This window comes from Pomacea canaliculata, linkage group LG8 (genome assembly GCF_003073045.1).
Source record: "Pomacea canaliculata isolate SZHN2017 linkage group LG8, ASM307304v1, whole genome shotgun sequence".
Lineage (NCBI taxonomy): Eukaryota > Metazoa > Mollusca > Gastropoda > Architaenioglossa > Ampullariidae > Pomacea > Pomacea canaliculata.
Window position 1 is genome coordinate 19,155,009 of NC_037597.1, and position 26,219 is coordinate 19,181,227.

The 26,219-nt window shown below is 42.9% G+C and overlaps 1 protein-coding gene across 3 annotated transcripts; it reads right to left on the bottom strand.

Annotated features, from left to right (window-relative positions):
* Positions 1 to 463: 463 nt before the first annotated feature.
* On the bottom strand, positions 464 to 26,114 carry LOC112571029 (visual system homeobox 2-like). 3 transcript variants are annotated; one of them, XM_025249811.1, is made up of 6 exons: positions 24,650 to 26,114; positions 21,436 to 24,367; positions 16,372 to 16,459; positions 15,329 to 15,452; positions 4,357 to 4,537; positions 464 to 3,533 (listed from the first exon to the last, which is right to left on the bottom strand). In XM_025249811.1, the coding sequence occupies exons 2-6, from the start codon at positions 21,962 to 21,964 to the stop codon at positions 3,244 to 3,246; spliced, it is 1,212 nt and encodes a 403-aa protein (XP_025105596.1). In that variant the 5' UTR covers positions 21,965 to 24,367; positions 24,650 to 26,114; the 3' UTR covers positions 464 to 3,243. The 3 variants fall into 3 exon arrangements, with proteins under 3 accessions (XP_025105596.1, XP_025105597.1, XP_025105598.1); XM_025249812.1 differs by having other exon boundaries at positions 3,366 to 3,573; positions 21,436 to 26,114; XM_025249813.1 differs by having other exon boundaries at positions 3,481 to 3,618; positions 21,436 to 26,114.
* Positions 26,115 to 26,219: the final 105 nt, after the last annotated feature.

Here is a 26,219-nt window from a genome sequence, read left to right on the forward strand (position 1 = left end):
TTTTGTTTTTGTTTGTTTTTTTGTTTTGTTTTGTTGTTTTTTTGTTGTTGTTGTTTTCTCATGTGAAGTTTTGTAGTGTCCTTTGTGTTAACATCAGCACTTTAACTACCGCATAATAAACTTTATTTAATATTCTCATTTCAAAACAAATAATTATGCAAAACTTTATGCAAAAGTCGTCTGTGACTTGGGTTTTACCATAAAACAACAAGTGTCTGCATCTTACTTTCGAAAAATGTACACCTGTTCCAAAGCAATAAAGGTTTGATGAAGTTTACCCGATGGCGCGTTACAAAGTCAATGAAATGTGACGAGAAGAACAGCGAGGGTGTCCACGTAAATAAACAAAACAATAAAATAAACGAAAGACCACAGTCTATTCTTTATAAACCATTTCAGCTATCTTAATTATATTTATAAAACCAATCATTTGGTGGGGTTTCTTTTCTTGGGTTTGCATTTCCAGCTCCGACCCTCCAGACCCACTGGTTGTGATGATGTGAAGACACTGAAGTCAGACTTTCAGTCGATGTTATCTCAGACAGATCGTCAATGTTTGCATTATAACGAAAGATGTTTTGTTTGTCGTCACTCTTGATCTTGAGAAAACCATTGCAGTTGTTTACGAGATTAAAAATTATTGTGTTTATTTAATGTCAAGTACTTTGAGAAAATGAGACCGAGGTTTTGCCATTTGATAAAGAAGGATGTTTGTCTGATGTCTGAAGAACATCAAACAGATATTTACGGTGTTAGAAAAAATGTTTGTTTGTGGTCAAGTATCTTGGGAATAGCATACCAATGTTTACATTATGAAAATAATGCTCGGTTAATATAATGTATCTTGAGAACAGATTAACTATATTTACATCAGAAAGCCAGGTGTTGAGTCAATATTAAATATCGAGAGATCAGCATCCCGATATTTACAACACGAAGTTGTATTTGTGTGGCCCCAAGCATCTTGACCAAAACTTTCCAATAGACATGTGAGCATCACTAGTTACTTTATTATTATAACCGAAGACTTAAATCTGTATTTCAGTTTGTACATACATATTTTCACAATATTTAACAGGCAAAGATCATTATCACGACTTCAACATTTTTCTCAGAGTGAAGCAGTAGTCGCCAACTGCGACTGCAATATGCCCCTGTACACAAATATATTGCTGAGGTCTTTCAGATGACTGCAAAAATGACAGAAATACTTTTTATGTTTTGTTTTTTCATAGTTTTCCCCCAGACATGATCACCTGCAGAATGACTCTCCCTCCCTGCCTCATCTCCTTATCATGGAGTTCACTCAAAGGTTAACATTGGAAAGGTCACTTTCGCATCTTCATTTCTTTTTTTAAACATCGGTTGTATTCCTGGAAAGGAATGTTGTCGCCATTGTAATATTTTCTGTTTTGCAGGCCACTTAGCCTATGTAAACATAATCCGGCCGATGCATCATGAAAGCCATCATGTCGGAAATTAAATCATCCAACGTATTGTTCTCCTAACGTAGTTCACAAAACATCCCGGTGCATTATTGTGATAAACCAATGGCAGGTGTACAGCCTATTAACCTGTCACCAACCTTCAGTTTTATTGCAGGTTTCACTGGGGCTAGCTAGCCCCGGGGTTACTGGCTCGCTACGGTTGGGATCCGAAGACCTTTATTTTAAAAAAAAGTTCGCAGACTTTGTCATCTGTAAGCAATGATGGCTTTCAAAAAAAAAAAAAAAAAAAATTAAACGCGTGGGGCAAAATTTCAAAACCAAGCCGTTAAATGGATTTGTCTAATTTTTCTGTCCAATGGAGAGCTGAAACGTGCATCGAAACGTCATTTCCTGTCGGTTTCAGTGCGGTGAGAGATTTGACTCACGCTCCCTGGGCCTAGAGTTACGGTCGTTCTTAACCGAACAAATGTGGACAATGCTGGACAAAATTTTTTTATGACGCTTAAATAAAACTTGATCAAGTTCGGCAGAACTGTGTGTGAGAGTCACAGGGAATCAATGGTTTTGGGACAAACATTCATGACAATGGAATTTTTGTCAACATGCTTGAGTTCATGCCCAAACTTGACTGTTAATACAATTACAATATATTGCCAGCCAATACATCGGGACTTAGGCCTCTTCGGACGTTTGACGCTTCTGCACTTTGCCCAGTTAAGAACGGCCTTTAATGAAGAATTTAATTTAATCAAAGAGGACAAGAGATATACAGTTCTACATTTTACTTCACGTACTGTTGCTAATAATGTACATAATAAATGTAGACATAAAAAAGTTTCCAAAAAAAGCCAAAACTTCAAGGTAAAATTCAGCAACTTTAAAACTTTTTCAATTCAATGACATCTATGGAAACAAGATTTGCCACACCAAATCAGATAAGAGAAGCAGTAATCGTGAATATTTATAGTTGCAAACAAAATTTCGCTTCATCGAGAAGAACGACAACTTCTTGCATGCATTAATATAAGCATTCTCTACTCTGTGACGTCACATGAAAGGGAGAGCATCCCAAGCATTGTAGCATTGGAGGTCGGTTACTTCGAGAGGCGGCGCCAGCAGTCACGGTGCGAGGAAGCTCTTATCGCAGTTAACGTGTAGCCTGAGAGAGTTCAGATCCAAAGACGACTCGTCAACGCGGCTCCACACACTTGAGCACACCTGGACACAGTTACCTATCTTCAACACCTGACAACTCAAGCGTGTCGGTGTCCATTTTGTAGCACACAGTAACTTTCCATGTCTTTTTACACTTCTCACATTTTTTTTTTTTTTGCCCACTTTAATTGTCGGATTTATTTTGAGGGCTTGTGTTCTCTGGACTATCCCATGCGCGAGGTTCTATTGTTCAACCTGTCCTCTACCTGTGAACCCGCTCGACCACGAAGTCGCCACCGCAGGCTGGAGTGAACTGTGCTCACGCCGTGTCACAGGTAAGAAATGTTTTCCTCTCTCGTCCCAGCACCTTTTAATCACTCTTTCCCACTGGAATGTTTAGGTTTTTGCAATCAAGAATGTGTTCCCCTGATCTCATCTGTATTATTATTTACTGTTATAACTTCAGGACAACTAGTAAATAAAAAGGAGGCGATAGAACAACTGCACAACATAATGTTTGAATAATCTCAGAGAATAAACTTGTTTTCAAGATCACCCTGCGCAAACTTTTGTTAAAAAAAAGTCGCTGAGCAAAGTGCTGTCCATTGACAGTCTCCATAGAAACACGTTTCACAGATCGTCAAACCCCTGGGTTAGCAGCGTCAGATCGCTCTCGACAACTCATGACGTCATCGGCTGGCGACGAATCCAAATTCTCTGCGCAGGAGTCACCTGACCTGGGACTAGCTGGCTCGGATCCGTTCATGAGTTTGGCCGTGTGCGCCAGTGCGCGTGCGCGCAAAGCTGCGATGCTCTCGCTGCGAAACTCCTCCTTGTTCTTCACTTCCGGCAGGCTGTCGTTGGAGCTGTCGCCATCAGCGTCCTTCACCTTCTGCTGGGGCTGCATCTCAATGGACTTCCGGTACATACCTGTAACGGGGAAGACCACTTGGCTCAAACTTGCTGTGCTCTGGAAATCATTGGTTTGAAAAGTGGCAAACATTCTAGCAGACGTCTGCACAGTTAGAACAGAACAGTCAAATCAAAGAAGTTTGAAAGGTTGTAGAGAAACAAATTTTTCCAAGGAAAATTTGAAGAAAGAATTGTTTATTTGAGTTTATTTGGGAACGTGTTTGTGTATCTTTTGATAGCTACAAAGTTTCTTGGATGAGATGCATGCGAGATTTCAAATTTGGTTAATCGCTTTATTTAATTCTTTGTTTATATTTGCTTGCTCATCCTGCCTGAGTTCATATAGCTAATAAATCATCTTTCTATTTTCCCAATATACAATCTGAGTGAGTGATCCTTTCTGACTCCAACCAACATCGGTACTGACAATCAGTCCACAATATATATTTACATAAACGCTCTCCTGTTCTCCTGTGAGATGTAGCCTGTAACCTGTGATATCAAGGCTTTGATCTTTTTCTTGTCGAATTTTAATTGCTTCAAACGCGCCATCCAAATGATTTTTATTTAAATTTTCTTTAATGAGGAGAAGTACTATTTGAAAACAAACAAAACACGCAACAAACCGTGGACATACTTTTTTTCAATTGATAACTTTGAGAATCGAACCCTCGTTGTTTAAGCGAGGGATAAAAAGCTGTTATCGCAGTAGTACATTGGATTTAAAGGAAAAGGAATCAACAATCAAACTATTTACTTTACAATAATCTGTAACTCCAGTCCGTAGTAAAAGTCGAGTTGCTGCCAGACCCTTGCACACGGTGGCAAATCTTTTACTTACTGAGAAGCCAGGGGGCCGTGGACTCGAGCACACCCTCCTTGGCGCTCTTGATGATGGTCTCTGGCAGAGGCAGAGAATGTCTGACCATGGCTCCGTACAGACCGTACTCCGCCATGATGCTCGAGCGTCCCCAGGTCTTCTCTGTCTTCCGCCATTTCGCTCGTCTGTTCTGGAACCACACCTGTCGGACGCAGCAGGTCATGACAACATCAAAGGAAGTTAACAGTAATATTATGCTCATGTTGCGAAAGGTATTTTGGAATATTGTGTTCCTTTACAATTGTTGAGCGGGTTTTGCGTGTGTGGTCGAGAGAGTGCAAAATCTCTGTGTGTGTTTTTCCAATTCTCGTCTTTGGAGAAATATACTCTTTTAGCTTGTTAATAAGAAATACAGTATTACTTAAATAAGTTCAAGAAGGCAGATTACCAAAACACAAGAACATTCCCAAATGGCATTAATGAACTCAAATTTTTTAAATAACAAACACCATTTTTCAAGCCTGAGATTTAAATCCCACTCGTTATTAAAAGTCGAAAGAAATAAAGACAAAAAAAAGGAAAACAGTGACATTTAGAGGCAAAAATTAGGACAGAGATTAACTTGTTTTCTTACTTCTCAGTATGTCCTCAGTTTTCTAAATACTCACAATCTCAGGTTTGAGCACAAATGATTCAGTTCTAACAAAATGTCGATTTTTTTTAGGTGGGTGGGGAGGAACAAGTAATACAAACGCCAATGATCCTCAACAACGTGCCAAAAAAGTACAACTAATGGAGCGCCAGAAGTGGGATGTTGATGTTTATTTGGATCAGCCATCATAGTTCCTTAATTCCGTTGGACAAAAGTCTAAGATTTCTATCGCTTTTCGAGTCGGTGTGTTACTTGGGACGCTAAGTGATACCCGGTCTGTAACCGCCAATAACAGGTTGTACCCGTCCAAAGCTAAGCTGCCGCAGATTTCCACTTTCTCTCGTTCACCGGTCTGCCACAAAAAGTGTTGAAGCTATCCAGTTACTTAATTTGAAAGGATAGCTGGGGCTAATAACTAGACCTTGTAGCACAGACGCGAATAAAATGCCATTGCTTTGGGAGGTTCGTTCCTGCATTTCATTTTCAGCTGATAAATTGCTTTTGAATGGCTTATTGACTTTTATACCTGCACGTCAATACGGGGACCTGTTTGCACAGCCGACAAAACCCTGGCTGCCAAGCCGATTGGCATCAGACTCTCGCAGTTTCCCGGCTTTTGTTGTGAGCTGGACGGTCAGTGCCCACCGGGCGGGCACCGGAGCGAGAAATGAAAGCTGTTTTACCAAACAGAGGCGAAAAATGGGTTGATGAATTGTGATTAACAGTTTTGTGCGAAAATTGGATGCCACTGTTCGGCGCGATTCCGGGTGTCCAGCGAGTGCCAGAGCTGGTGTTGCGTCCCTTTGCCTTGTTCTCTGTAAGCGTGCCGTCCCTTGCTCCCGCCAATAATGGAATTAATTTAGCCTTAGAGTGGCCGCCTCCATGGTTGGAAGGGGGGCTGGGAGGGGAGGAGAGAGGAGAGAAAGTGGGGGAAAATTCCCAGGGTTGAGTCTTCTTTCATGGACATAGCAACACATGCATTGTCACGTGCGCACGAGGGCAAACAGATATTCCAACATAGATCATGTAAGTGGCAAATTTGTATGAAAAGAATACCACTTACCTTACTTTTAAATATATATATATCAGTTTACCCACATACTATTATAATTACATGCAAATATTTTTGTGCGATAAAACTATTCTCACTCATGAGAACACCTACTCATCAAGATGTTAATGACAGGTGGTCAAGTAATTACCTTTAATAACTTTACCTGCCATTTTTATATACGAGACTACTTCCTGCTTACATGCATACATCAAAACATACTCTCATAACACAAATGACTCATGTTGATAATCGCTGCCTGTTATCTCACAACGGCCACACGCCTAGACACCACCCACGCAGCCACCCTCCCAAGATCCCCCGATCCCTTGCCAAGCCCCTACCTTACCCTCCGTCACCCACCCCCCAATGACTCCTCATTCAATTTGCAGTTTGATGTTCGCGCTGGCTCTGCGGGTTGTTGCGGAGCATTGCCTGCACAAAACCAGACGTGTCCCGTGGGACACCGCGCGTCGCAGGTGATAGCAAACACGGGATGCGCCCGGTCGCCGCATCGCGTCGCATTCCCACCCCTCCTGCTTCCCCATCCCATGCTGCATCGGCGCATTGCGCGACCGAGCCGGTTAATTACGTCAGGAAACGGCCACCACTTCAGCCGTGAACCTGCTGCTGGTGCAAGCAATTAGCAGCGAGAATACATCAAGGTGACTAGCTGCGGACGATCTGCTCCCAACTCGCCCTGGGTGGCTACTAACCACCACTACCCCTCCCTTAACCAAAAAAATAATGTCGAAATCTTTCTCGACTCGACCGCTCGTCGGATGGTCTTCAAGGACCATGGAGAAATGGTTAAATTATCCTTACAGGTTTCTGAAACTGGTAGATGCGTGCAAGATGTCAGAATTTTTCACAACTAAGCAGTGTCACAAGTTATTTTATTTGGAGATTGGTATTGTGAGTAGTAAGATGGCTGTGTGGTGAGAATTTGTATTACAGCGGACGCTCGGGGTCTGTCGGTTTAGAACTTAGATCAGTGCAACCCGGACGAATATTTGACCAAGGTTCGCCAAAGCTTTTTACAAAGAGAAAGAACGACGGAGGAGACGCGCTACCCAACAGCTGCAGCGAAGGAGCTTGGGCCGAGAACCGATGTCAACAAATGATGAGATTCCAGCTGGCAAGTCTTGAAGTTGACAAGTCACCACAATGTCCAGAAGATCTGATGCCGACAGAGTACCTACGGGCCGGAAGTCTAGACATGACCACGTGACCTGTACTGGGAAATCCTCACACAGGTTCCCTACGGTGTTAGTGGAACCGTCAGAAAAGGGTTCGTGTAACGCTCACAGCCACACCACAATGCCCGGCGTAAAGAATTCACAAAGACAGTCGACTAAAGGCGGCAGGGTGGGGCAGTGGGTGCGTGGGGTGGGTGAGGGCAACACCAGAGACAGAGAAGGCTTTCAGACGAAAATCGATGTAAAAGCAATTTATCGCGAGGGGACCGGTCGACCTAGACCGGACACACCGTGACAACTCGTCCCGCGGACACGGAGAGCCGCTGGGCGCGCCGCTGAATGCGCGCTTTAAACGCGATTACGTCCCCCTGAATCAAGCTACGGGCCGCTCGCGTCGCTCACGCGACAAACCTGCCCGAACCCCCCTCCAACCCGCCTGCACCATCCCCACCCTCTTCCCCCCGACCATTCCTCCCCCTTTTCCCCCTCCCCCGGCGCGGCGCGAAATCAGATCAGAAACAATTAGTGCCATTGTGCGGGTAGTGATTGGCATTCGATACGCTGATTTCTGGCACGAGGGCGCACCGCAGCCGACTCGGGTTCTCTCCCCCTTGACGCCCCCTATGGCCGCGTTAGGGCGCCCGGGTCCGGGTCGCGCCATGATGGAAGGCAATGGCGGTGGCCGGGGCCTCGGCAATCCCATCTGCGATGGTCTGGGACGAGGCGGACTTGTCGAGACCCGTATTTGGGAGCACAGTCCTAATTGGCAGTGACGTATAGCGGTGACGTATCGCGGTGACGATTTGTAATCATAATTATGACGTATCGTGTCGCTTGTTACGAAAAATTATGACTTGTGGCGGCCCGCCACCGGAGCGCTGGTCCTGTCTAATGGCTCCACGAAGCAGTCGTTAGATATTGCTGGATTTCTCAAGCCCGCTCTTTATTTATTTGTTTGTTTATTTCACACAAGTCCGTGACGGATGGTCAATGTAGACGTACACCTAGTGTGTATCACGTAGTGTAGACGTAAACCTGTTGTTTCACATAATGTAGAAGTACACCTGCTCTGTTAGAGATTTAATGAATCACCGGCGTGATTAACTGTTATGAGGTAAATAGCGAACATTTCAACAAACCCTCGGCCATCTTGTATGTTTCACTCACTCATTCACTCACTGTTCTCATTTTGTTTCTCTAATCTCTCTACCTGTCCACTACGTTTTCTCCAGTTTCTCATTTTTTTTCTCTCTTTTTATCATTCCCTCCCTCTTTCTCCATTTCTCTTTGTGTCCATCCTTTTCTCTTTCTCTCTGTTCATTTCTAATGTATTCTTTCTGTGAATCGCCCTCTCTCCCCCCCTATATTCTCGTACCTTACCTATTCGCACACATTCTCAGTCTCGTGCAGACACGATCTCCATTCAACTATATCCACCCACCCGCACTACCCTCCATCCTCACCAAATTCATCCGAATGTAGACGTTAAATCGTAATTAATAACACCGCCATGGTTCGAACCTTCCATATCGTGATGTTGGCAGATTTAGGTGGCTGGCCATTCGGCAAAGAAGAATTGGCCTCCGACAGACCCACCCCACCCCTACCCCACCCCACCCTACCCCCAACAACAAACCGCGACATGTAAAAATACAACGAAAACAATCAGGTCTTGTTGCAACAGGAAAGTCCGGTCCATTAATCTAATAAAAGTAATAACACTGATTTCATTACACTGCTGGCAGTTTTCTACCTTCCAGCAACAGCAAATCTCATTTGTCCTGATTTGGTGGGGGTTGAGGAAATGAGGGGGAGACGTGTGGCCGGGGTCCCCGTGGAGGTTGAAATCACTGGTGCGATTCGGGTAGTGAAAGGCGCTCACGACTGACCCCACCGGTTCCGCAGGAAGTCCGATGTGAGCGCACAGTTTCACATGTAATCGAACTTCAAAGGGACGAAATTGTAAACGAAATGGCAGAGGCATATCGATTAACTCCCTTTGTGTTCATCGTTCGCTAGGCTGCAGACGGGACTTAGGCCCTCGTCAACTAGAGAAAACAACAACTCTATTTATGTGTTAGCATGGAGTTGGTTTGTTTTTAAGCGCGTAATTATTTTGTAAAGTTGGTAGACTGACGTACCGTTCAGGTGAAATAAAATGTTAGTAAGAAATTGTTTTTAAAACTAAGAAACTGTAAATAATTTCCTTAGATCACACCATCGCGTGTGTTCATCTTCAGAGAGAGTAGAGAGGAAAGATCTTGTCTTACGGCCAAAGATATATTTCTGCAAGTTTTCTTCATTGTTGATTAGTTATTATTATTATTTAACTTTTTTACGGTTCAGACTTTTTTGTCCAACCACTTAGTAAATGTGGTTTTCGATTCTAAATACTCGACTGAACCGTAAGAACTTTAAATGGTGTTGACATTTTTGTAGTTTTGGATTGTGCTTAAAAGATAATGTGCTTAATTTAATGAAAGCAAACTCGGGTTTAGTAGAAATCATAAGAAAGGGCATCTTCCCCTGAAAGAAAACTGCAGCTCCTCCCATGTGTGGTTGTTGCACTAGAATAGAAAATGTGAGTGAAAGTATGAAGACCTGAACATCCCGCACTGCCCGCAGCCATACCTACCTCATTTTTACAAGAAACGGCTAAAAGAAAGACTAGCTTCCACCTCCTAATGCCTTAGACACGGTGAGCCACCTACAGTTGCGAGGTTCTGTGGCTTTGAATTATATATTTTCGTTTATTTCAAGCAAACGTTAGTTGGTGAAATCCACGGTCTACAAAGACTAGATATCAATGATCATACATTTTCTGTGACCCTATACAACAATTTGCTGAGAAATTCTGTTTGACTAATCTCCTTCAAGAAAATCCTGTTTCACGATGGCTTGCAGAAGTTTATTTCTTTACTTTGGACTTTATAATTTCGATTCGTGCTCCTGGCACATTTATTTATCGTGGATTTTTTTAATGCTTATTCGAGTGTAGCTGGGTATAAGTGTTATTCCCTGCAAAACTAATGAAAGTGCCGTGAGTCAGGTGGCTACCATTCTCGTTCAACTCTCGGACAGAACGAGAGTTCTCTCGCGGCACGTGCATGTAGCGACACGTCAGAATGGTCCTGCGCAGGTTTTCGTCATTATCGTCTATTTTAATTAATTGCTTTGAGCTGCCGCTACCTTCAAAACACAGCTAAAAAAAAATAATAATAAAACAGACATCCCCCCACCACCTCGCCTTCCTTGGAAAAAAAATGGAACATCGATTCTACCTTCATATCTGTATCACAGCTTTATTCTGTGATAAACCGCGCGGGTAATCATCATTACCTCTTGGTCCAGAGCCTTCAAATAGAGCGGTCCCTGCTGCTCATCAGCAGTGCGGCGAATAACCTTACTAATTCCACCTTAATGAAATGTTAATAGTGCTCGCTGCATCCCCCGGGTTTATTAGATTAGTTTAAACCCGCTATTCTCTGGGGTGTGGGGGACAGTCGGTGATTCGGGACTGTCGTGCGCCTGGTTTGTTGTTTTCCTATTGTACAAGTTCTCTCAGCGGCCTTCATTAGTTGCTGGTGGAATTGCTTAACAGGGGTTTAATGTATCTACCCGAGTGGGCTGCAGAAGACTGGAGTCGGTGGCGGGGAGGATGGAGGTACACTGTTCTCGCTGGATGCTTAGGTGTGGATACAGACGCACAGTCAAGTGTGCTAAGGCGTACACACAAATATATATATATATATGTGTAGGCACACACACACAAGCATGCACGCACGTGCACACACTCACATTATCTCTATATCTCACTCACTCACACACACACACATACACACTGTCAAAAAGATCAGAACGCTCTCTCTCTCTCTTTCGCGAACACGAGCGCGCACGGACACAAGCGGATCAGTAAGAACCATTATTGACAGACAGATGCACATGCAAAACTTTCGGAACACACATTCAGAAGACAGCTTCGCACAAAGACCACCAGATTAGAGAGATGGGAGATAAAGGGAGGTGTACAGACAAGAATCGCCGTCCTGCAGGTTTGGAATCCACACCATGGGAACGACATGACTGAGACCACGACACACATTGAACAGCACCACACAGAGATAGAGAGAGGGGGAAAGTAAAGAGAAATAAATGAACGAACGAACGAACGAACGAACGAACGAACGAACAAACGAACGAACGAACGAACGAACGAACGAACGAATGAATGAATGAATGAATGGTCTCTTTGGTAGAAAACCTCATTACCAGCATATGCGAAGCGTAAAAGAGAAGTCATTTTATGCGAGACGAGCAGAGTTTAGACAAGAAACTAGAGAGAGAGAGACGGAGGCTAGAAAAATGGAGGGATGGCTGTAGAGAAGGAGAGAGATGTGGCAGGGAAGGAGAGAGAGTTGCAGTGAGTCCCATCCATTTACGAAACGCGAACATCAAGACAGTTATGGGCGAATTTCATAGAACGTTGTTTTACGGTCTAATGTGCCCATGAACAATTAACCACCACACATCTTTTTTTCTCTCCCTTCGGCGGTCTAACGAGCAATAAAGTGTTATGAGCTCTCAGCAAGAATGGGAAATGCGACAGCAAGGTAATGGAGTTCCCCCAGGGGACAAGACTACATGTAGACCCCGATACTGGGGCTTGAGCCCAGGCCCAGCAAAAAGGCGAGGACATCTTTTGGTGTTCCCCGAGTAAGCTGTGAACCCTCTCCCACATACATACTCAGTGCAAGATGCTATTTCCTTAAATCCGGGTGAATATCTCCCTTCCGATCTACAGACACTCGCCTACGAACATCGTCAACGACACTGACGTCAAGATTGTACATGAATACGTTTACGTTGTGAGGGTCTCAGCCAATGAGAGAGTTGGGATATTACGTTAATCTGACGTCGCGAGTTTGGCCTTTACGTGCAGGGTGATGTTTGTAGACGTGTATCTCGAGAACGAAAGAGTGGTGTTCATCCAGAATTTTAAAAAAAAAGTATCTGGTAATGAGCTTAACTTAGTCATTCACTAGACTTCTCACGATGAATTCAGTGCTCATTTGGGAAATTTGTAATTACTCTGTTCTACAGACAAATCCGAATACCATAGAATTCAGACGCCGGTCGGGATGTGTAACAATGGATACACGACTTTAAGGGAGGGTAACCTGCGAGGGATTCCGCCCCTCCCTCACCCCGCCGTTTGTCTAGAACCTTCACTTGCCACCTGGTCCAAGCAAATGACACTACTAACAACTGGCCGGTGTGTCACAAAAGCCTCATCACATCTCTCAGGTGTTTCACTGATTACCTTCGGTGACGCACCACGTTCACGTTTAACACCTACTACACCCTCCCTTCCCTCACTCCTCCTCCTCCTCATTCCCGAACCAAACTCCAGGCCAAAAAAAAAATTGTTTCACGATCGCTGTTCAGCGCAACGGAGTTATGGAGTTTATGGCCGAAGCTTTACTGGCGATGCCAACCGCCATCAGGCCCTAATCATATATTTCTTCTCTAAAACCCGCGCGTTTAAAATGTAATGACGCGGCGTCGGAACCGGCGGCAAGGCGGCGCGGTGGTCAATCCCGACACACCGAGCGACACTTTGCCTTTACACTAACTGCTAGCTGGGGTAGGGGGTGCCTTTACACTAACTGCCAGCTGGGGTAGGGGGTAGTGAGGCTGGCGCCACTGTCGGTAAGTAATTGCCTCATGTCTTATTCATCCTGCAGTCCACCGCTAGGATGGTTTCGCGCCGGTGCCCCGTTTTGCTTTGAAGAGCGCGACGAGAATCTCTGAGGTACCGCTAAACGTAAATTTTACGCACTACAAAACCTGAAACAGATGCACTACCAAACGTAACAAAAAAAATAAAATAAATAAATAAATAAAAAATGTACCACTAAACGTAACAACGACGTACTCTGGTATACGTACATCTAACTTTTGCGAAGCGGAGCAATGATGTCTCTAACCCTGCTACAACGGCTGCTGTGAGTAATACTGACGTAGTCATCTGAACAGAGTTGTACAGCGACATCTTTGCTTTACGGGGCGTAAAACGTAGTTCTTACCTACGGGTTTGTAACGTGCTGCAACGTGTGTTGTTGGAGTCCTGTTGCTCCCAGTGCTAACAAACTGCAACATGTTAGTGACTGCAACACCTGTACGTCACGTGGTTCGGCACCGCTGTTTGATAGACTGACTCACCTGTATTTGTTGTACGAATATTTGATATTCGATGTACTGATTCGAGATATTTGATGTACTGTATGACCTTACTGGCATTTGATGTCATTGTTTATCTATATTTTTTGCATTATGCACCTTATCAACATTTGATATACTGGTTCACCTACATCTGAAGACCTTGGCACATCTATATTTGATGTTGTGTACATCTATATTTAACGTACTACCACACCTATATCACATTTTAGTGTCTTTTCACAATTCAAATGTTAATGAAAGACGCGTTATTGTTATTTTTAAAAAAACTCTGTGAAATGCACAAAGGCTTTGCAATGATAAAAATAATAATTTTTTTACATATAACAGCAGCGCAATTTACTGACCTTTTTCTGTCTTTATGAATGTAATATCCAGACACTCGACAGAGATAACCTCTTTAAATAATGTGTTATATACCGACCTTCAATGATAATTTATTTACTACAAGTTTTGTCAGATACTTTTCATGTTCTAACCGAATTAACAAAATACTTGAAGGTGTGTCGGATACTGTATACACTAACTTGTATGAGGGACTTTTTACATTCAGTTGTACCAGATGCTTTTCACACTTAGTGGGAAAGGGATGAGATGTGTGGGATGTGTGCTTGTTTGTTTGTTTGCTAAATGATACCAGGACCTAGTGTAGGAAGTCATTGCCCTGCCTCACGCAGTAGGTCCCAGATGCTCATTTAACACTCTGTAAGACTGGGCATCTACAAGTTCAAGTCCCTGATTGGTGAGCGCATTCTGACAATCACGGTATTTGCTGAAAAACTCGACAAAAAAGAACTTTCCCAATTGCCACTCACTCACATTGCAAAATCTAATATTCCCCGTTTTTTACGTGAAGGAACTGGATAAAGGATGCGGCGCGACTCCAACATGTTGTGCGTTTGAATGCAAATGAGGCAAGGTGTTGTCTTAATCAGCCGCACTTTCCTCTCTCAGGACGGAGGGGAACAAAGGAGAGGAAATGGGTGCAATAACTGTCGGGTGCACATTCTTAAGCTCGCCCTTGTTTCTCATCATTTGTCATCCCGCGCCGCGTGCTACGGCGGCTTCATTGTCGACCCAGGTGTGTAGGACCCGACACTGAACCGTCCATTAATCTCGATGGACCATAAACGGTTCTCTACACAAAGCGTCGTGGCCGACAAAGGTTTGGCCGTTTTTATTACGTATAAATTGTTTTCTGGCGCGCGTGTGGGCCTGTGTGCGTGCATACCCTCATTTGTGTGTGTGTGTAGGTGTGTGTGTAGGTGTGCGCATGTGTGTGTGTTATAAATGTACAACCAACAATAAAATCGCCGCAAAGAGGAAACGATACTCCAAATTTCATTGTGGACAAGTTTTTGTTTTCGTGAGAGATTTTTGAATTACACTTTATTTTCCTTCTTTTTTGTTGTTGTTGTTGTTGTTGTTGTTGTTGTTGTTGTTGTTGTTGATTTCAGTTGTTGCCTTGATTCAACCGTAGGCGTCGCTTGGCGTTTAATTCAAAGCATCTTTTTAGGGTTAAAAGCAAATAACAGCTCAAAAAGCTCAAATTAATCTACCTGCCTGCATGCATGGATAAAAGCTTCCAGAGACCAACTACTATTCAAGACTATCTCATGACTAGAACAGAGACAGACACAGACACAGAAATGTACAAACGGACAAACAAATTCATAGACATGTAGGTAGGTGGGTATGAAGATAGTTGAGAAGGTAGACAGCAGCATCTAAGTAGATAAAAGGATGAGCCATTAGACAGACATTGATGGTAATATTAATTCTATAATATTATAATCAGGGGAATAAAATATTTGATGCTGGACAGAACAAAGAAGAGTGAGAGTAGCTCACCTGAATACGGTCTTCAGGTAAACTGGTCTTCATCGCCAACATTTCTCTCGTTTGAACATCCGGGTAGTGGGCGTCCTTGAAAGCCTTCTCCAGCTCCTCCAGCTGATAACTTGTGAAGATGGTCCTGAAAACCAACATTAAACATCGTTTTAATTTCCTAAAATGGATTACGAGTGGAAAAAAGCATTATTTTGATTATTGCCAAGAGTGCCACTCATTAAAAAATAAACAGTGTAGATTTTGTTTTAATCCAGTCCAGCCAGTCACGTGTCCACATTCCCACCTACACTTGGACACAGTACAGACAGAAAGGTAGATCTGTCCACTCCTTATGTTTTAAAAAGTCGAATGTACACCATGATGCTTCAGTCAACCAGGTTTGAAATATAGGTAGCTCTAGATGCCCAGTGAAGATCACAAATCCTGGTCATGGCTCCCGGATTTAGTTTTATCACTATATCACGAATAGGTAAATCACTAAACAGTCATATCACTAAATACCTTATTAATCATTTGTTTATGCTTCACAATGAGCTTTTCCCGTTTCCATCGTAACCCAGGCTTTGCCCGTGAAAGTCGCTGAAGTGAAGCTAATTACTCTTCCTCCCCTCCAAAGCAACTCACAATGTCTGTCTCAAAGGTGAACCTCATGAATCTTGGTATAACATTTCTACAGAAAAGAATTCTAAATCTGAATTCTAAAACTAGTAACACATTAATACCTATTTAGGGGTACATAATCATGTCTAACAAATCAGTTATTTTATATCATCAGAAATCTACCATGACATCAAACTGCTCCTTTACTTTTAATTCTGTTTGTTTCTGGGCTTGTTGCTGCATTTGGCTCAACATTCTCAATTTCTTTGACTTTTAATAATCTGTGCATTCTCACCGGATATTTCATCAACTTCGCGACTGGTCTATTTTCTAGTTTGCTGTCGCCATTGACAAGCGGATATGAAAAGTTGAATGCAATTCATCTGCCGCCAGATGGGCAAGAACCCCGTCGTCATGAGGTGAGCAAGAGTTATTGAACTTACCTGTGTCTGCGTTTCTTCTTCTTCTTCTTGGAGTGGTTGGCACCCAGCTGCAGACTCTCGAACGCCGCTGGTTCGCACTTCCGCTCATCTGTGACGGAAATGACTCAATATTTTTAAGAGGTCCTGCTTACGTCCCCTTCGGCCTTGCGTCACGTGGTCTACTGCGCGGCGAACACCGAATAAATGTCGGTGTGACAGAAGGTCTCTTTTCATGCATTCTCACTCTCCAGTACACTACAATATTTATGTTATTTATTTTTTCTGTTTATTCTATTTATTTACTTAAAGTTCATTCAGTTGGTTTGTCTTTCGTTTAATAAACACCTCAATTCAATACCCGGATCTAAAACTTTTGGATTTTTTTCTTGAATAAAACTTTTAAGTGCCTTATATAAACAAAAACACAAACAAACGCAAACAAAAAAATCCAAGCGCACAAATACAAATCAGTGCGTGCTCTAAGAGTAAGCAGCCACGTATCAGGAAAAAACAAACAAACATGGACGTGTTGTGTTCCGCTGAAAATTAAAAGCATTCTTCGATTCCCTCTTCCCTCTTCTTCCACCCCACACACACACACCCTCGCTAAGACAAACCTTGACTACACAAACCCTCCTTCACTACCACAGTCCAGCAACAAGGCGCTTGAATCAACAGCTGACAAACAACAAAAGCTCTTAAAGCAGTTCAGATATTGTGGCACGGAGATGGCTTTAACAAACAAGCACACAATGAGAACCCCCCGACACCTCAGCCTCCCCCTCCCGTCCTGTCCACAGGTCTTGCAGTCATGCGTTCTATTTGTTAAAAAAAGAAAAACCCATCGATTGCTCATCACAAACTCTGAGGAGAATCGTCTGATTAAGTAGACGGGATGAACTGAAGCGGAGGTCCTTCTCTTGTTTTTGACAGCCGATTTATGGCCCATGGGTCCACGGATGATTACCTCAAGTAATGCTTGGCCTAATGAGTTCACACTGTCCTGCCTGCAGTTCACTACTGAAAGGCGTAATTGGCTGTGAGACTTTATTTAGGAAAGACAAAAAAATTGAAAGCCACCTTGGCGACTCGACGTAAAGGAGAAATATTAGACCGTTTCTTCCATCTGACGGGTCCCGTTCATCAGGGATGCAGGCATTTGTGTCACTTTTAAGACTCGGCCGTTCAATTTACGGGGCTCGAGGAATGGTGCTAACAACATGTAAGAATTAATTGATTTTAAAATACATTTTCCGATGTGTCATGTGAAAAATGTCTGCTTCAGAAGATGAGGACTGTGTTCAGATTTACGCAATTCAGAAACAAATATTTACGCAGCAGCGAGAGTAAAATTTACACAGAGGTTTAATGACCGCTGACATATAGGTCAAAGGTTATTATGGCCAAATTTATCTATTTATTTATTGTAAATGTTGCAGTCAATTTAGCATTTTTTTTCTCTCTCTCACATACAGATCATTTAATCACATGTTTTTTTGTTCTTTCGAGTAACATTTAGTTATGTCATAACCTCATTCTGCGTTAAGAGTGTGCGTGCACTCGTGCTCCTCGTGTGTTCTTGTTTCAGAAAATAAAAACAGGAAATTACAAAGACAAATGCTAACCAATGCTAACTCGACTTGTAAATGTGTAAACGTGTCACTACTGATGAATGTCCAACCCTAACATATCAAGTTTTGTTCAGACAACTGTATCAGAGTAAAGTGCACACTATGTCCTATCTCATGTTTATAACAAATTTTCACTGTACTGAGATTATCATCTTGCTTTATGTTATGTCCTATTCCTAGATTTGAAAATCATTTTCTCTGTTCACCATGATGTTCATCTGTAAAAAACGCATACTTTAAATACTACCTATTGAGGCCTTTTCTTTTGACAAAAAAAAAATGTTAAACGCTGTTTATTTACTACGATTTCAAAATATTACTTCAAATAAAATAACTACAGCATTAGTCTGCTTTTTATTTCCGCAGTTTTGTTATAAGAAACTATATGTTATGAAATCTTCTAGTACAAGCAAAATTCATAGTCACACGCAGTTGATCAAAGGAGAAAACATCCTGTTTGTTACATAAATTCTTACTGTTAGGGGGTAAATGTATACACAAAAAACTTCGAGACATTCATATGGTGGTTTGTGTAGTACAGTATCATATTATTTTGCCACACCGATGCTTGTAATTAAGTATTTTTGGAGCATCTTTCCAAAAAACAGCAATATCAATCCTCCTCTTTTGATCAAACCTGCAGGATGGGGATTTAATTAGCTCTTTATTGGCCAGCGCTGTTGATTATTTGATCATATCTTACAATACTGAGAAGTTCTTATACATTATATTTACAGTCATTATTACATTAGGTCAGATCTAACAACCACAAGCGGCTTTTCTATATTTTTGTGTAGTTGTGTACAGTCAGCGACCTACACCGTGTTTTCGGCAGAAAACAACAATACGCCCTGGTCGCCATCAGTTACATTTTTTTATTAAAATGCGACTTTCATTAAAGCAGTAATTTTCGTTAATTTAAAACCATTTTAGGATGTGAAAAATATGAAACATGAGAATAACAAAATATCAAAGTGTAAACATCTACTTGACTTTTATTTAAATCATCACTTACTCCGATTTGAACACGGCGGGATGTTATTCTATATTTTACACGTACTTTTGTATGTTGAGTTTCGAGATTTATTCAGGGTAAATGTCTGTTTACAAATAATAAATACGTGTTTCCTCGCGATATGGGAGTGTTTGCTCACGATAAACCATCTGTGCTTGTTCTTTGTGTAATAGCACCCTCGGGAATAGTTTCTCCACTAGTGTGTTTACTTCGTGGAGAAAGCGAAGAGTGTATGTTTAATTTCTGGCGGGGTAGTGGAAGGGGAACGATGGCAGCTCACGCAATGTCTTGTGGGTAACAAAATAATAATTACGCATAGCTGTCGAGTCATGAGAGCAATTAACTTTGGGAAACTGAACTAAGATGCCAACAGATAAGCAAAACGTTTGGAAGTACGGTTTCTTTGGGTTGGTAAAAATATTGTGGTCTTCGAAGATGCCGAAGTCGTCCTGTTTGTTTATAAATAATCTCTTTTAAGGAGAGGTTGCCTGCTTTTCATTTTCAAACCAGGCTTGTGGTATTAAATAAAATTCTCCTCAGTTCTCTACCGCTCACTGTACTCGGCGGAAGGAATAAATTTCGAAACAACCGTTTACTGGAGAATTAACCATATATAACATCACCTGTATTTGCTCATTTTTATTAAACTTAAGCAATTGAAATGAGTAGACTGTTTTGACTGACTAGCTACATTTATCGTGAACATGCAAAATTATATTATTGTTAACGAAATACTCTTACCCACCGTTGCAGATTTCAATCTTTAGTTTACTAATAGCTTACAGCTCTAGTAAAAATCCTCTTTGGTAGCAACTGGTGATAGCTATATAGCTAAACATCTCTAGTCAGCTGACGTAACGAGTGTAATTCTGCCGAGATGATAGCTACAATACTGTAACTCTGGAACATTACAGGTTCCAGCACTGAAATGTTTCTCTTTGTCTTTCTTTCGCAGGTCTTTAACAAAACTGTTAATCTGATATTTAATTGGTCTTCTTTGTGTTGCATTTTTTTATGCTTTAATTACAGAGCATGATAGCCTTTGTACCTGTGCTCCATGTAGGGGATCATGTTCCCGGGGCGACCACTTTCACACGCTGTTTGCTGCTAAAATATCGTGGCTACAGAATCAGTCGTCCTGTGATCAATCGACTCCTTTACATCCACGTCTGTCGATAACACGGGGAGGGTGAGAGGGAGGTGAATTTCAGCAGCTTTGTGGCTGCGTCACCAAAGTCGAGACAGGTGGTGAGAGGTTTTTAAAAGTTATTCTGGTCGACATAGACTCGTTGTTTTTCTTTGGAAAGATATGGCATGGCGACGCAAAGAAGTAACAATTAGATGAATTTCTTTGACAAGCCAGGTTCTCAAATCTCCAAGCGTAGCCTGTGTTAAAAATATTTCTTGTCCTTATGTGCAAACGCGGCTATTTATTTATTTATTTATCACAAGAACAACAAAGTTACTATGAAGTATAAACCTGTAGAAATCAACGAGTGAACTGCATTCTGAATTTTTTCCCTAATAAAAAATATTTTGTTTTTTTCTAGTAAAGAATATTTCTGATAAAGAATTATTTTGTCACAGCGATCCTGTTATGAGTTTTATTGCAGTTTGTTTGGTTTTAGGCTGTAGGGTGTTTATTTTTATTAGTGCACAGATAAAATTGAGACAGGCAGGCAAAAATAAACAAGAGAAATAGTCAGAACGCATGTGAATGTGTGAGGGTGTGTGTGAGATATATATATACTGTGATGAAAACACGAAAATATTGAGTTAACACGTGATTTCTTAACTTTACAATCAGCATCGCACAGAAAAAGGAAAGCAAGAAAAGATACACGAGAAGCCAATAATCATGCTTAACTTTGAAAAGAAGACTATAAGCAAAAGAACTGTGTACAATGTGAAGCGAATAGACAACAAACAGAAGAATATGACACAACAGCCACATAGCAAAGCGGGAGAACTAATAATGAGTAAATATTATTCTCTCTCACACATGGCATCATGGTGAGAAGGTATACAATATGAAGCCAACCGCAGGTAGATATTTCTCACCCAGCAACAAATAGAAAATAGATTCTCCGTGTATGGCGTAAACGTGAAAGAATAATTCCATACTGTTGGGGAAAAAAATCCAAACGAAATGACAGAACGTGGAAGGTGCAAGAACAAAACTAAGACGAATATGGAATAGTTGATAACTGAACAAAATATCACATGATGCAAAGCACAGACCAACAACGGCTAGCACCTACCCGATAGTTCTACAAACATAATAAAATAAAAGAAATGGACATGACGGTCAGTGACTGACCAAAATGACTTTAAAAACACCCACAAAAGGTTGACAACGAAGGGCAAATAACGGAAAATGATCACGTGAAATGCACAACGTCGAGAGACAGTGAGTGGACCACCGAGGGACTGACTGACCAGGCTTGAAGACGTCGCAGTGGCTAGTGGCTGCGGAGAAGATGTTGAAGTTGAGAATCGTCTGCCCCGACGTGGAGATGGAGTCGATCACAGGACCTCTCCACGGGTATCCACCCAGATCGCCGCGGTACCGGAAGGCGGGTAGCCGCACCCCGTGCGGGAAGAAGGCGTCGGCGGGCAGTGAGCCCAAACCGGAAGTCCGCGACAGTTCCCGTCCTTCCGGTCCGCGAGGCACCAACGGAGCAAGATCCTTTTCCTGTTGCTGCTGTTGCTGCTGTTGTTGATGATGGTGGTTGTGGGGTTGATGATGATGATCCTGTTGGTGTTGTTGTTGCTGCTGCTGGTGTTGTTGTTGCTGTTGTTGGTGTTGCTGAAGGCCCAGCAAGTCTCTGATGGAAAACGCCGTCTTTTTACGAGGCTGCAGCAGCGCCATGTCACCGGAAGCAGGCAGGTGCGACACCTGATTGTCCTTTTTTAAATCCGGAGCACACGGCCCAGGTGTGCCGGAGTCTGGATATCCCCGCTTCATGTCACAGCCAACCTGTCCTAATGATTAGGTTCGGTACTGGTCCGCAGGTTTGCAATCACCTCAACTAGAAGACACCCGGTGGTAAGTCTGTGCACTCTCCGATTCCTCTAAAAGTCGTTTTCGTGAATGCAGAGTTGGAACGTCCATAGCCATAAATCTACGCTAATACTACAATGGAGGATGCGTTATTCAAATCTCTTTCAATTTTAGCTATTTAAATTACATTAGTTTGTGTGAGTAGGCTGGGATTATCACTCTTATGTGACCACGTCTTGTCTTTTTTTTTTTTTTTAAAGTACAGCAACTTCACACTCCCTACACTCTCTAAAAAAATAATAATAACCAGTTTCTAACACCGAATTGCAGATGAAGTGAATTGATGGTTATTGGTGGTGAAAGGTAAGTCTGACAAATAAACAATTCGACGTTTTAAGCGACAGGTATGCCGAGCAAACAAATTACGTCACACCAACTTTTGGTGAAAAGCGGCTTGTCCCCTCCATCCACCCTCAACCATTCATTTATCCACTCACGCACCCACCATATGAGCGAGATTGTTCGTTCCAGTCGATGCCAACGGACTGCACCTCGTGCGTTTGGGGCAGATCCGACTTGCACAGACACTAAGCAGCTCGCTCCACGCGCCTCGGGTGAGAGTAAGTGATCCAACGACACCCGGTGCCCTCTGTGGACAAAGTGGCGCAGGCCCGTCTGCTGGAGTCGCTTTCTAAGTCATCATCATCATCGTTGTCACCATCACCGGAGTCCGGTCGCGCTTTGTGGGGGCCCCCGCGTCGTGTGCAGCGCGTGCAAGCCGGGTTAGCGATTAGCTCGTGAAGTGTTAGGGGCAATTCCCTTGATTCTCTGGCCCACAGAGCCCTCGCCGGCGCAGTTACACATATTTTATCAAAGTCAGGCCACCCCTTTCTCCCCCACTGTCCCCCTTTAAAAAAAAGTTATGTCCTCTCCTCCCATCCCACCACCCTCCTATCCATCTCCTCCCCTCCCCCCCACACAAGCACGCGCCTCACACACCGGCTCTCACGTGCAGGCACGCGGGCCCTGAGTTTTGCACCGCCCCTCCAATCCGTCACTCGCAGGACCCAAGCTTTAGCAATAAGCTTTTATGGTGAATAATTCATCTCCTCCTTCTTTCCCTCCTGCCTAGGTCCGCTCCTATTGGCTGCTCGCCGCAACCTGCCGATCAACGCCTCAAAATTGAACGATTAAGTAGCCGCGCCTTTAGGCGGCTGGCTGAGACCACCAGAGTGCGCGCGCATGCAGCGCCAAAGCTAGTCGCGGCAGTCCCATCCATTTTTTTTCTCCTTTTTCTCTCTCTTTTTTTTTTTTTTTTCTTTTTTATAATGGCCAGCTGATCATTGACAATTACACGTTTAGCCGACAAGCGCGAAGGAGGTTTCGGGGGTATTGTGGAACAGGAAAAGCTGCTGCCTTTCTGGAAAGATGGACAGGACAGGGGAGAGGTGCTTGGCCACGATGTAGTTTGGGGAATGATTGCCAACAGCACGAGCAGACAGTGCCGAGTTCACTCTTTCTTTTTTTCTGTGACAGCAGTGACATTTGTGGGACCTCAACTGGTAAAAAGGTACTGAACTCAAGGCAATTGTAAACACCGTTTTTTTAAAATTATTTTTGCTGTTTGGGGGAAGGGGTTTGGTAAGTGGGGGAGGATGGTGGCAACAGCCGCAAAGTGGTTTAGCAGACCAGGATGATGGAAAATATAGGTTTTCAAACTTTGAAAAATTAATGTGATAGCAGTCGAAAGACATGCGTGCTTCCCAAGGAGAGTAAGTAGGTATACCTTAGCTTATCTTTGGCGGTTAAATGGGAGGATAATCCAGTCCGTTTGACCCATCTACACCATCAACCGTCTTCACTCTCTCTGTACATATGTATAGTTATATGTGTATATAAATCTATGCAATTGCATGTGTGTACAAATAAATATAGATACCTGTTCACATACACACACAATTGCACACACACACCCCTACAGGTGCACGCACGCGCGCATCTATTCATACCTGACCAACGCACGGCGTGCTTGTGCCCACACACACACACACACGCGAAACATCTCGCGGCTCTTTTCTTCAAATGGCAGAACAAGCCGAAAAAACAAATCACTAAGCCCTTACAGAGATGCACAAACAAGATTTTTTAAAAGTAGAGTTAAAGTTAAAAGATTGTTCTCATTCAACTTTAATTTTTTTAACCTTTCTGCTCGAATGCCCTGCGCGCTGTCGGTGGTTGACAGGCTGGGTTGTGGGCCCATGTCACGTTTTCTGTGTGATCTCCTGTCCGGCAAAGATATGCCTTGAGCCGATGGAAACTGAAACCTTTGTCATGCAGAGCAACAGAAGAGTCGTTGGGGAAGAATACCTGTGCAGCATTTCGATGATAAAGACAGGAAAAAAACACTTGACTAGCTTCAAACTGCGGGTCAAAGAACTCTCGACTGGCTTCTTAATAACAAACACGGAGCAAGAAACACCTCACTGGCTTTTCACTGACAAATATGGGGCAAGAAAGACTTCATTGGGTTGGGTTTTTTTTTTGTTTTTTTAAGAGGCAAAGGATTTTGCAGAATCACTAAAGGAAAACCAGCCTCTCAAAGAAGGTTAATATAAGGGGAGCTATTTGTGAAAGAAAATTGGAATAAACCTGTTATCAGTAGTCGAGCCTGTCACCTGTTCGTCCCTTGGTACCATTCGTTGCGGGGAGCAGCACCTGGATAGACGCAGCACCTGACAGGACCCTCCACTTACACCTGTTGTGGGCGATAGTGAGCTGGTGGTTCACAGGACGACTAGCCCACTCCGTCACGTTCGAAACCCAGTTAGTCTTCTGGCCGCCATTTGCATCCACCACTCTCCAAGGTACCTTAAAAGACAGTCTTCCATAGAGTTTCATGCCAGGTCTCATGGCCAAACCAGAATGTTGCAGGCGGGGTTGCTGCTGTCCTGCGAGTGTTGCTACCGTGTTGCGTACAGTCATTGGTTTTATGTTCTCTGTATGAGATCCAGAATAGTCTTCTCGGGCACTTGTTCTCGAATGCTTGGATTCTTCTCTTCCTATTGACAAGAAAAACTCACGTTTCTCATACTTAAATCAGGATTGGTACTGTTGGGGTATTTATAGATTGTACTTCGTGGTAAACCTAATGTTATGGTGGTGCCAGACCCTGTCCAGCCTAGCCATTGCCGTTGTTACTGTCGTGGTCCTGATGTCGTGGAGCTGCATTCTTTGGAAAGGGTTGCCATCAAGTACTTAAAACTGTTTACCTCTTTGAGTTGTACCTCTTTCATGTAGATCTCTGCTTTACCGTTACCACGGTTGCAGATTGATGTCTGCAAAGTGTAGAATGCAAATTGCCCCTCCACCGATGGAAATGAAAGTGTGGTGGTCGTCGTGGAGGGTTTCACGCACCACAAACGCCTATTGTCGTGTGAAAATACGTACGTAAGTCACCCAGTCTCATGATCATCGGCGTTAGTGAAGAATGTGTTATGGTGAGTTGCAGAACAAAAAAAAAAAAAAAAAAAAAAAAGGCGCACTCCGTCTTTTTATATCATTTTTATCATTTATTCCTGGAGGCTGTTGGTATTGTATTCACTGCAGGAAATCAAGACTGAATCTTCTCTGTCGGCGACATCATGTCTCACGCGTCTCTGTGCGGAATGATATTACAAGTGATTTGTAGACCCTGCATGTATTGTTTATGCCATTTCAGTCAAATTTTGTTCAGCCACGTGTTGATTGGTGACGCATAGTCTACTTATTACTTTTTCCAAACCTTGAGCATCGAAGGATGGCGCTCCCACACACGTAATTGAACCTTCAGAGGACTTTCTACGATCCAAAATTCTTATTTTAGTAGTGTCAGGGTTGCTAAGAAGCACTCGTCAGATGCCATGTTTGAAAAACGCTGATTGTCATGACTGTGTGCTACCCAGTCCGTATCGTAAGAATTGTAATTGTCTTACCTCCGATATGCGCCAAAATCTGATTTCAAGAGTTATTGATGTCTGTCACCTTGTTCAGACCATGAAAGAAGCAGACGAACGCTTTATCTCCACGAATGGTGTAACATCACAACACAATCATTAGCTCTGCCAGACGACCTTCTCTTCCAATCTATTACGCAATTACGCATCGTCATTCTGACGACTTTCTCTTCCAATTTATTACGCAATTACGCATCGTCATTCTCACTTTGACGTCACACATGCGA

Excerpts from the sequence above, each read along its gene's own strand:
- LOC112571029 (XM_025249811.1), bottom strand. The coding sequence starts at position 21,964 with ATGAAGCGGGGATATCCAGACTCCGGCACACCTGGGCCGTGTGCTCCG. Across the intron at positions 15,453-16,371 it reads AAGAAGAAACGCAGACACAG|GACCATCTTCACAAGTTATC; the intron begins GTAAGTTCAATA and ends GTTGGTTTTCAG. Across the intron at positions 3,534-4,356 it reads CACGGCCCCCTGGCTTCTCA|GTATGTACCGGAAGTCCATT; the intron begins GTAAGTAAAAGA and ends TCCCCGTTACAG.